The sequence below is a fragment of the Alexandromys fortis genome, unplaced genomic scaffold (genome assembly GCF_014885135.2).
Source record: "Alexandromys fortis isolate MF-2015 unplaced genomic scaffold, M_Fortis_MF-2015_v1.1 scaffold_7, whole genome shotgun sequence".
Lineage (NCBI taxonomy): Eukaryota > Metazoa > Chordata > Mammalia > Rodentia > Cricetidae > Alexandromys > Alexandromys fortis.
In genome coordinates, this window is record NW_026067920.1 from 5,544,805 (window position 1) to 5,556,993 (window position 12,189).

The following is a 12,189-nucleotide window of genomic DNA, read 5'->3' on the forward strand; positions in this document are numbered from 1 at the left end:
TCACAGACTTATTAGAAAAGAAGACACATCATTTTAAGAAGAATCACTTACCTCTGCTATAGAGTGGGCTACTGCTCAGCGGGGGTGGGACCGTGGTACTAGGTTTCTGAGCCTTTGGCTGTACTATGATTTGGTAGCCCTGCATGAGACGCTGGCAAATGAACTCTTCAAACACTTGCTGGGCTGTCATTTGAACACCCTCCTCATCTCTCCTGGAAAGAAATGACTGAGCATGTGAATATGCTTGGCCTTGGGCAGTGACACCTAACGGTCACTCCGACTCTTCTCTTTTGCTTCATCCCAGATTATCATTCTACAACAGCTCATAAAATCCATAATATGTACGCCAGCTTTAGAAGATGATCAATTCAACAAGGCAGGAAAAAAGAATAGAAATTAGAAATCAGGTTCAGTGTGCCAAAATCATTGCACTAGCAAATATGTTATCAATGGAGACAACTGTTAATGTCAACAAAACCTGAAAGTAACAGCTCTTGCATCATCAGATTTCCCAAATACTTAAGGAGGACATGAAAGGTTTAAAAGTTCAATGCTCTTCTATACATGTGATCCAAAATACCCAAACCCTCATATACAAAACTAACTGCTTTTCTCTTCGGCACTGACCTGTCCATGTCTGCTTCTGGGAGGAGATCATAGCAGCCCTCTGTGTAGTCATTCTGCAGGCCCTGACGGTCCGGGAAGTAGTCAGTGGTGAGGGGAAGGCATGCAGGAGTAGTAAGAGACTTCCAGTCCACTCCAACTGTGCAACAGAAGCCTGGCACTACAGGGGGAGCAGACAGTGTCAGAACTGCCTCGCATAATGGGGAAAAGGTATATGTGGTCACCATGGCAGGTTTGGGATATGGAGGGGGAGGAGTTTGTGGTAAAAGGTGATAGAAATTGCCAGGATAGAGAAGGAGCAGAAGGAAAGGGATGGGGGAGGGAGAAAGAGAGAGAAACAGAGTTTGTTAGATAATGCAACTCATGCTTATCCAATCCCATCATGCAAATGGGATTCACAGCCGCTATTTTTCATTTTCTGCTGATCATGAGCTACAGCTGAAATGCCAGTGAGGTTACTGCAGGGCAGGCAAGGTTACATATCAAAGCAAATTAATATTCTGAGAGCAGAAGAGAGGCTCAGGCCAGAGCTTCTCCTTTTGAGGACTGCAGAGTGTCTGGGTAGGAAAGGAAGAAAGCTCAGTCTAATTGGGAGCAAAATAGCATATAGCAGCAGAAACAGGAACACTTTCAGAATCACAACAAGTAACAGATTCAAGAATAGGAGGGAAAACCAAAGGAGGATGTCTGGGACAGTTACAAGGCTGGGATTTTGGAGACATGAGTTTGATACCTGCTTCTTGTGTAAAGCAGACTTTCAATACCAGTAAGTCCTGACATTTTCAAAATGTTACAGAGGGCTGTGCTGGGCTCTGAGAGATGCTGAGGAGTGACACCGGACTCTTATCACAAGATGCCAATGGTTCACTCTACTGTGCAAATTGCTGTGTCTACAGATATTGCTGTGTCTGCTTGGGTGTTTGCCCCTTCCCGCTAACTTAAAATGCTAAGGCAGCACTATGGTCTGGCTGCTGTTTGTTTCACGAGACTCAGGCACATGGGGCTTGGTCCCCAGTGTGGAAATATGAGAAATATGGAGCCTAAAGAAAGGTCCTTGGAGGTGTGTCCTCAGGAAGGTCGGGTTGTTCTGGAACTTGAGGCAGTTCTTGCCCCAGCCTGCTCTCTAGCCTCCATTTTTCTTTGCACGTGATCTCTCTGCTTCACTCTAGAAAATCACGATGCCATCCACCATGTGATGCAGTTGGTGAGCTCTTGCCAGAGCCAGCACCACAGTAACCTCTCTCTCTCTCTCTCTCTCTCTCTCTCTCTCTCTCTCTCTCTCTCTCTCTCTCTCTCTCTAATCCTTTCTTCTCTCATAGCCTTGCTATGAATCCCAGGTTAGCCTTGAATTTGTAGTCTTTCTCCTTTAGCTTCCAGAAGACTGAGATTACAATGTACACTGTACACTGGCCTTTAAACTACCTTTTCTTATAGTCTTATCCCCCCTCTGGTATTCCATTTAGATAGCTATCTCCCAAAGTAAAACTTAATCTGTAAGACCTTTAAGGTAAAGACTACCTTTTTAAAATCTCTGTAAGAGGAAACAACAACAAAAGACTCTATACTTTGCCTTTGAGTATTGATGGGATGCTTATACCCTATATATGGTAAATGCACGTGTATGAGCAGTAACAAATTTACAACACAATGTATCCCCTGTGGTTTTTTCAGCCTCACATCATCCTCACAGGGGTAAAAAAGTCTTATGTGCTAAATATGGGGACCCACCATGAGAAAGTCAGAAATGGAAGCCAACTACCTCTTTATGTTGTCTTAGATCGTCACGCTAGACCTCACTACCTTTCTGACTCTTATATCAGTGATTTCCACTGGGCATGATAGCATATGTCTGTAGTCCCAGCACTGGGCAAGCAGAGACAGGAGAATTGCTACAAGTTCACAATAGCTGGGCTACAGAGAGAAACCTTGTTAAAAAAAAAAAATCAAAATACTCTTCCCCGAGAAAAATATGGAAACTATACAAATGGTCACTAATAAAAAATGATTACTAAAACCTCAGATATAATCATATGTTTGATGATATGATTAAAAATAACTTCAGACACTTTTGGTTAGTTTGTTTGTTTGGAGACTGTGTCTCACTATGTAGCTCTGGCTGGCCTGGAACTTCTACTTATACCAGTGTTGGGATTAAAGCCATGTGTTACCATACTCAGCTTAATAAAACTTTAAAAAAAAAAATTTTTTTTTTGGGTTGGCATGATGGCTTAATAGGTAAAAGCACTTGCCACCAAACCTGATAACTTGAGTTTGATCCCCGATCCGCCCAGCAGGACAGAGCCAACTCCCTCTGGGTGTCCTCTGGCGCCCGCGCACATGTGCTATGGCATATGTGTGTCATCACACAAACACATATATTTTTTTAATTTTTGAGAGTAATAGAGGGGCCAGGCAGTGTGGTGCATGCTTTTAAACCCAGCATTTGGGAGGCAGAGGCAGGTGAATCTCATTTTGAGTTCAAGGCCAGCCTGGTCTACAAAGCTTTAGGACAGTCAGGACTATTACACAGAGTAACCCTGTCTTGAAAAACAAACAAGCAAACAAACAAAACAAAACAAAAGAGTAATAGAGGGGCTGGAGAGATGACTCAGAAGTCCTCTTCCGGGACACAGGTCAATTCCTGGGACCCACGTAGCAGCTTACCCCAGTTCCAGGGCATCTGACACCCTCACACCAATGCACGTAACATTAACATAAATAAATAATTTTTAAAAAGAACAGGGACGTGAAACCTAGGAAGAGGACTAAGCTGGCCATCAGCTACACACCGCAGCCACATAATGAAGCATGTGCAGTGGCAGGACTGCGCCCCTGCCACCGTGTTGGTACAGATGCTAAGGTTAGCTGTTTAAATAGACAAACGAAATGTGACCAGAACAAATGCTAACTAGCCAAACGGTCTCACTATGGGTGTCTGGAGGGCTCTAATAATAGCCCCTTATTTCTGGTTCCCTCCCCCCAGAGGCTTCTGCCTGGCACGAGGGTCTTTCGCACGTGTCCTGAATCACACATTCTGGAGCGGGTCATCCGGCCATACTTCTCTCCCTGGCATCGGAGAGACTCGAGTCCCTCCCATCACCTGTCTATACCACAACACAAGTGTATTTCTAGACTGTTCTCTTCCCACAGGGCATCCTCACCATCCCATACTGCCTATCCTTGTCCCCTACTAGTCAGCTGTCTCCTCTTACTTGGGTCTGGAGAGGTAGAAACACCATCCTCTGGCGAATCCTTATTCTGGGTCCTAGGATTCAGACCTAGAGAAAGAAAAAGTAGCTTGTCTAAATCAAAAATTACGATACAAAAAAGTGCTGACAGTTGTGGTTGAAAAAGCTCAAAAGCAAAGCTAAAAATAAAACACAAACCAGGATCGGCAGTGGTGGCACACTCCTTTAATCCCAGCACTCGGGAGGCAGAGGCAGGCGGATCTCTGTGAGTTCGAGGCCAGCCTGGTCTACAAGAGCTAGTTCTAGGATAGTCTCCAAAGCTACAGACTTTGGTTTTCCTGTCTCAAAAAAAAAAAAAACAAAAAAACAAAAAACAAAAAACAAACAAACAAACAAAAAAACCCCACAAACCAAGTGCCAGTTCTGAACTGGATATTTCAAACAGCACAAAATAATCAACTAAAGAAAAATATGAATAACCTAAAATTTGGGAATGAACCAGAACTTCAAAGTTTTCAATACCACTCTCTTTGTCTGATAAAATATTTTTTGCAAAGAAAACTGCTACTTATTTTAAGAAAACTAACACATCTTAAAGTCATTTCAACTAATTAATTTTTAGCAAACATAAAATAACCTAATTACATTTTGTACAGTTATTATTTAACCTTACCTTCTAGAATGCTTTCCAAATCATAGCTTTCAAGAATATAACATAAGGATTAGTGAGACGGCTCATGGTTAAGAGCACTGACTGTTCTTACAGAGGATCTGGGTTCAATTCCCAGCACCTACATGGCAGTTCACAACTGTCTGTAATTCCATGATCTGACATCCTCACTCAGACATACATGTAGGCAAAACACCAATGCACATAAAATTAAAAATAAAAAAAATTTAAAAAGAAAAAGTATATAACATAAAGTCAGGAATTGGTGGAATATGCCTTTGATCCCAGCACTCGGGATCAAAGAGCAGTCTTGTCTACAAAGCGAGTTCCAAGACAGCCAGAGTTGTTACACAGACAAACCCTGCCTTGGAAAGAAAGAAAAAGAATACAGCATAAGACATCAAAGTTTACTATGTTTAACAAAATAACAAAGAATCTACCTAGATATTATTAGTCTGAAAAAGATTCAAAATGAAACTTGAATATGAAATGACAGAGCTAATTGGAAAACATGCATAACTAAACATCACTTGGAAAATATACATATTTATTAGAAAATCATACTATAGGAAGGATTGGAAAGAGCCTCCAAAGATTAACTGTCTCCGAATACAAAGCTAAGGGAGGAGGTAGGTGAGAAACAGAACTTCGTTGTCGTTTTTAGAGACATATTTTATGTGTATGAGTGTCTACTCATATCTATGTGCATCTGTGTGCACCTGGTGCACGTGGAGGCCAGCAGAGGACACCAGATCGTGAGCTACCATGTGGTCCAGGGAATGGAGCCCAGGTCCTCTGGAGGAGCATCACATGCTCCTAACTGCTGACACATCTCTCTAGCCCCAGAACTTGTACCTTCTACTCTATATGTATCTGCACCACTTGAATCTAATTTAAGGATAACAAATATTTATAAATTCCTTGTGAAATCTTTGAAAAAAACAAAAGCAATGACCTGGGGATAAAATGCTGGAAATCACATAATCTGGGATAAGGAGAGTTCTCTCAAAACTCAAAAGGAAGAAAATTAACAACCAATAAATAAGTGAACAAAATATTTGAACACCACCTACAGAAGGCAAGTGAGGGCATGAAGAGATCCCACGCCCGTATCATTAGGGAACAGTGAATGGAGGAGCGAAAGGCCCCAAAGCCGGTTTTTGTTCATCTGTCGTTTCAGGACACGGTCTCACATATTCTACGCTGGCCTCAGACTTGGTACATAGCAGAGGATGATCTCCAATTTATGACCCTCCTTCCTCTATCCCAGTGCCAAAATTATAGGTCTGTACCACCAAGCCCAGTTTTTGCTTGCGTGTTTACTGATTCAAGTTTATAAATGTTCTGCCGACATGTATGTCTGTGCTGTGCACATTTGTGCCTGGTACCCACATAAATCAGAAGAGGGCACTAGAACCAGAGTTACAAATGGTTATGAGCTACTATATGGGTGCCCTAGTCCACTGTAAAAGCAACAAGTACTCCTAAATGCTGAGCCAACTCTATCCCCCAAACCCAGTTTTTCCTTCTTCTGTCTTTTGTTTTTGCTTCTGCTTGGATTTTTTTTTCTTTTTTATTGAAAATAAAACCCGGGGGCAGGCAATGGTGCTGCATGCCTTTAATCCCAGCATCGGGAGGCAGAGGCAGGTGGATCTCTTTGAGTTCAAGTCCAGGCTGTCTACAGAGTGAGTTACAGGACAGGCTCCAAACTACAGATAAACCCTATCTCGAACTCCCACCCCCCCTCAAAAAAAAAAAAAAAAAAAGAAAGAAAGAAAGAAAAGAAGGGGCTGGAGAGATGGCTCAGTGGTTAAGAGCACTGGCTGCTCTTCCAGAGGTCCTGAGTTCAATTCCCAGCAACCACATGGTGGCTCACAACCATCTGTAATGAGATCTGGAGCCCTCTTCTGGCATGAAAACATACATGGAGGCAGAATGTAGTATACATAATAAATAAATAAATCTTTTTAAAAAGAAAAAAGGAAAGAAAAGAAAAAAGAAAAGTCAGGCATGGTAGAGCATGTCTTTAATCTTAGCACTTGGGGAAAAGGCAGGTAGATCTCAGAGATCAGAGCCAGCTGGTCACAGAGACAAAAAGAGAAACCCTGCCTCTCACCCCAAAACAGCCCCTCCCCCATATAATATACCTTGATTATGGTTTCCCCTCCTTCCCATCTGGATCTGTATCTTTTTTGTCTCTCATTAGAAAACACACATGCCCCAGGCAGTGGTGGCACACACCTTTAATCCCAACACTCAGGAGGCAGAGGCAGGCGGATCTCTGTGAGCCTGAGGCCAGCCTGGTCTACAGAGAGAATTCCAGGATGGTCACGGTACACAGAAAAACCCTGTCCTGAAAAACCAAAAACGAAAAAGAACAAAAACAAAAAACAAACAAAATGCTTCTAAGGAATAATATAACAAGATAAAACAAAAACTAACACATCAAAATAGGACAAAACAAACAGAGGGAAAGAGCCTAAGAAAAGGCGTAAGAAACAGAAAGAGCTGCAGAGACCGCTCATTCACATACTCAGGAATCTCATGAAAACACTAAACTGGAGTAATAATATATACAAAGGACCTACAGGGTAAAAAGAAAGAAAATATTTATATTTATTTAGATATTTATATAGAAATATTTATATAGAAACATCATATGTAATAAATTAATATAACATTAATATAAAACTTTTTAAAGTCCTGACATGACAAAGATGTAATTGGGTTCCTTTTCTATCTAACTGTTGGTCATCTACTACAGCCAAGCCCAGTTTTTCATGCAGTGCTAGGGACGGGACCCAGGACCCAGCACTCTAACAGCTGAGCTACACTGCGATCCTGCTTATTGTCTAAATAGACTACCAATAAGTAATTCAGGTAGATATGTGCTTGGTACACACAAAGTTCTAGCTTCAGTCTACTGTACCAAAAAGCAAAAAGGCAGAAGGATAAAAAGGTGATCTGCCAAGACCCCTAGCTGCCATGACACTGCCGGAAAACAGAGAGAAGTGAACAATACAGCTACAAAGTCTTACAACTGTGCTTAAAACAAAATCCTGCAGAGGCGAAGGGAAACCCACAGAGACATTATTCCTGAGAAGCATGACTCATGTATGAATCAGGTCCAAAGGCAGGAAGTCTGAGTCACACTTGGGTACCTGCAGATGGCAGAAGCTTCAAGCCAAGAGAGGTAGAGGTAGGGCCACAGAAGTGTTTTTCTTGCCTTTTCTGTTGTTTTTTAATAAGTGAAATGTTGATTAGCTATGTATTTCAACTCTATCTTGTACCAAAACAAGGATAATTTGTTTTTTGTGTTTTTTGAGAAAGGGTTTCTCTGTGTTAACAGTCCTGGCTGTCCTGGAACTTGATTTGTAGATCTGCCTGCCTCTGCCTAATTGCTGGGACTAAAGAATGCAAAATGATGCCCAGCTCCAAAACAAGGATTCTAAGTTTTATTCTTAACAAGCGCAACCTACTTTTGACCATCATGCTGGGGGGACACCAAACCAGGTTGGTGGGTTTTGTTTATTTTGGTTCACGTTATACTTTAACAGGAAAGAAAATGTATTACATCAAATTGATAAAATACCTTTGATCATATAATTTCTTTAGAAGCTTCATATATTCTTGATTTGTTTCCAAAAGTCAATTTTAGTAGAACCTAAGGCAGATTTCTGTAAGACTCATATACAAACTCAGATACAGCACTCTAATTCTCTGGTAATACTTTTTGAGAGTCCTGAGGCTAAACTTTTGCCTAGCAGGAAGGAGTGTTATAAAATGTTACATGGTTATGGCGATGCGGAGAGAGCTGTGGGTACATGGCACTGGCTACATGGCATCCTCTTTCTCCCCACATGAGTGGTGTTCTTGACTGCCTTGACCTTTGGCAGTAACTGCTGCAGTGGTGGCTGTGGGGCACCCCTAGGAGGTAAGGAACTGCAGGAGGTGGAGAGATGCATTCGGCCCTAGCCTGAGGTATATCTTCATGTTGTGGCCCACACCTAATACTCTTCCTCAGTTATATTCTTTGCATATGCTTCCATCGGTACTGGGAAAAGGCTCTCTGATGACAATCAGAGCAGTCAGCAATCATTACAGGGGAAGGCCAGCTCAGGCACCCTCTCCACTATTGCTAGGAGTCTTATCTGGGGTCATCCTTGTGGATTCCTGGTAGTTTCCCTGGCACTTGGTTCTCCCTAACTTCAAAATGCCCCCCCATCAAGACATCTCTTTTGTTACTCTCCCTTCAGTCCTGCCCCTAACCTGCCTCTGGCACCCCACCTGCCCAACCAGCTTCCTCAAGTTCCCATCCACCAACCCCAACCTCTCACTAGGGAGAAACAAATGGGTAAACAGATGAGATCTGAAGCTAACCTGGGAAGCCTGACCCTAGGGCTCTGTTGCAACTGCAATGCCTTAGCTACTAAATGTTAGTTGAGACGCCCTTAGAGGGCTCTATATAAGCTTCCTGATCTGATGTCCACGTTAGAATATTTACCCTGAATCAACCTGTTATTGTCACATAAATAATATAAAGGGCTGGAGAGATGGCTCAGCACGTAAGAACACTGTTCTGCAATCACGAGAGCTGGAGTTCAGATTCCAGCACCGCATAAAGCCAGACATTCCTTCCTGCAAATAAATACCTATAACCCCAGCTCCAAGAGGGGCTTCTAACCTAGCTGAAAAGGCCCAGGTTCAAGGACAGATCCAGCTACAAAGATACAGACGGACAAAGAGAACAGAGGAGGACACCTGATGCCCTTTCCTTCCTCTGATTGCACACAATCGTGTGCATGTCCCCCAACATATGCTCATATGCTCACACAGACACAGATACACACAAACACAAATGACAAACACATCTTTAAAAAAAAATAAGCACTGGGTGGTGGTGGCGCACGCCTTTAACCCCAGCACTCAGGAGGTAGAGGCAGGCGGATCTCTGTGAGTTTGAGGCCAGCCTGGTCTACAAAGTGAGTTCTAGGAGAGTCAGGGCTGTTACACAGAAAAACCCTGTAAAGAAAGGAAAGAAAGAAAGAAAGAAAGAAAGAAAGAAAGAAAGGAAGGAAGGAAGGAAGGAAGGAAGGAAGGAAGGAAGGAAGGAAGGAAGGAAGGAAGGAAGGAAGGAGCAGGGGGAAAGAGCAAAAGAAAGAGCTAAGACTAGTTAACAGACTACTATGCCCAAGTAAAACAAAACACCTTAGACTAGGCTAGGACAACAAAGATAAGATTCTAACTGGAAAGTGGTAGCACATGCCTTTAATCCCAGCACTCGGAAGGAAGAGACAGGAGGATCTCTGTGAGTTTGAGGCCAGCCTGGTCTACAAGAGCTAGTTCTAGGGAGCTGGAGAGATGGCTCAGAGGTTAAGAGCATTGCCTGCTCTTCCAAAAGTCCTGAGTTCAATTCCCAGCAACCACATGGTGGCTCACAGCCATCTGTAATGGAGTCTGGTGCCCTCTTCTGGCCTGCAGACATACAGACAGACAGAGTATTGTATACATAATAAATAAATGTTTAAAAAAAAGTTATTAAAAAAAAAAGAGCTAGTTCTAGGACAGGCTCCAAAGCAACATAGAAACCCTGCTTCAAAATACAAAAAAAAAAAAAAAAAAAAAAACCTAGACATACCCTAAGAGAGACTAGACTCTAACTGATTATTGTATATGAGAATAAAAATTCAAAAGATTTAATCTAATTTCCTTCTGTGCTCATTAATATAATTTATCAGGTAGCCTAGGTTCAAAAATGAAACTTAATTCCCATGTGGTTATAGACTACTTCCTTACGACCTCCGGCCCTTTTCAAAACTTCTGTTACAGGTCATAAGGGAATAGGCAAGAAAAGAGTAACCCCATATAACTGTATCACCCCAACTAGAAAAATAACCCAAGGAACCTATTGTTTCTAAGAAGCTAAATACTGTAGAATACACATGAATACACACACACACACACACACACACAAACATTTAAAGATGAATTAAACAATTTTGTAAGTTATTCTAAAGCTTCTCACGTGACAGTATATTCTTTGAAATAAAACTTCATTTGTCAATGAGCACGCCAAACACTGGAGAGACAAGTACTTTAAGTCCGTGGAGAGAGGGAGATGGAAACAGTGGGTCATGATGGGCCACGGTGTGCGAATGGGATCGGGTAGGAGCTGTGTGGGAGCATGACGAGCATCTCTTAGGGAAGCACGGCATGGGAAGGAAAAGCTTCAAACAAGGAGGCACCCTTGGAGCTGGACCAACATGGAGAGTGGATGTTTTCAGGCAGAATGGGGCTTGCAGACAGCATGTTCTAAATGGCGAGGACGAGATGACACAGAGAAATATGAAGACCATAGCTGGGGTATAAGAAAAACCCATGTGCTGGGTGGTGGCGCACGCCTTTAATCCCAGCATTCAGGAGGCAGAGGCAGGCGGATCTCTGTGAGTTTGAGGTCAGCCTGGTCTACAGAGTGAGTTCCAGGAAAACCCTGTCTCAAAAAAACAACACAAAACAACAACAAAAAAAAAAAAAAAAAGAAAAGAAAAACCCATGTATTATTAACACCACCCCCCATCTGTTGACCACCCATGTCTGACTGGCATTATTCTAAGAATTCATATGAGTTATCACATTTATTTTTAGTTTTTGTTTACATTTTCATAATATTCCCTTCACAATGAAGAAAGTGAGGTATAAGAAGTTAGTGGTGGCGCATCCCTTTAATACCAGCACTCGTAAGACAGAGGTAGGCAAATCTCTGAGTTCAGGCCAGCCTGGTCTACAGAGTGAGTTCCAGGACAGGCTCCAAAGCTACACAGAGAAACCCTGCCTCAGAAAAACAAAAGAAAAAAAAAAGTAGTAACTGGCCCAAAGGACTCACTACTCATTAGAGGTGGAGCGAGTCTCATGTCCTAAGATTCTAAGCTTGTACTCTTTCCATACTCAACATCTTGTTAAAGTGGAGTCACGTGAAGACACAAAGGGACACAGGAGACAGGTGATTGGTGTCAAAAGCCATGAGGAGTCACTGAAGGCTGTGCACACGGACAGGAGCTGGTCAGACCTGCATTTTGAAACACCTTACTGGAGACAGCATGGGTAGTTCCCTAAAGGAGAAAGGGACAGAGCAGCAAGAGCTATTGTGATGATCCTAAACACAGACAGCAAAGGATGAACAAAAGCCTCAAGGGGCCAGCATTAGAACAAAAGGGCAGCAGAGAAGGAAGGGCAGGCTAACAGTTAAGCACAAGTCCAGATGATATCACAGCCACAGTGGGTCAGTCAGCCAAGCAGTTAGGCAAACAACTTAGTCCAAGAGGAAAAGGTGGGCTAGAAAGCTGGGCTCCAAGCAAGTGTCTTTCCAATGCCTGCCTGTCTGTGTGCACACGTGCACAGGAAACTCGCAGTAAGATATGACAATGTCACCTAAAGATCTTGCACACGCATCCTCAAATCAACTCCCTTTGAAAGCTCACTCCTTTCTCAACTGGAAACTAAAATTCCAAAACCTACATGTAGGGAGTCATGTGGTATCATCTCTGGGATACTCCAGGTCACTGGGCTCTTCTGGGTAGATCCTGGGGCTGGCTGCTACCATCTGGGTTCAATTAAATCTTCCTACTTCAGGTCACTGGTCAAGCTAGCTCAGGGAACAACGGTCCAGGGAACCCCGGAGTAGTACTCCTTAGTAACCTTCTTACCCCC

The 12,189-nt window shown here is 42.7% G+C and overlaps 1 protein-coding gene across 10 annotated transcripts in view; it reads right to left on the reverse strand.

Moving 5' to 3' along the window:
* The window catches only part of Depdc5 (DEP domain containing 5, GATOR1 subcomplex subunit), a 113,481-nt gene that overhangs the window by 50,467 nt on the left and 50,825 nt on the right, over positions 1-12,189 (reverse strand). For 7 of the 10 annotated variants that reach the window (XM_050141024.1, XM_050141023.1, XM_050141025.1 and 4 more), the window contains exons 25-27: positions 3,837-3,902; positions 628-811; positions 52-212 (exon numbers count right to left, since the gene is read on the reverse strand). In XM_050141024.1, the coding sequence (XP_049996981.1) occupies positions 52-212; positions 628-811; positions 3,837-3,902 (411 nt within the window). Of the gene's footprint in view, positions 1-51; positions 213-627; positions 812-3,836; positions 3,903-12,189 lie in introns of those variants that run through there. The other 3 variants (XM_050141028.1, XM_050141029.1, XM_050141033.1) reach the window with 2 other exon arrangements.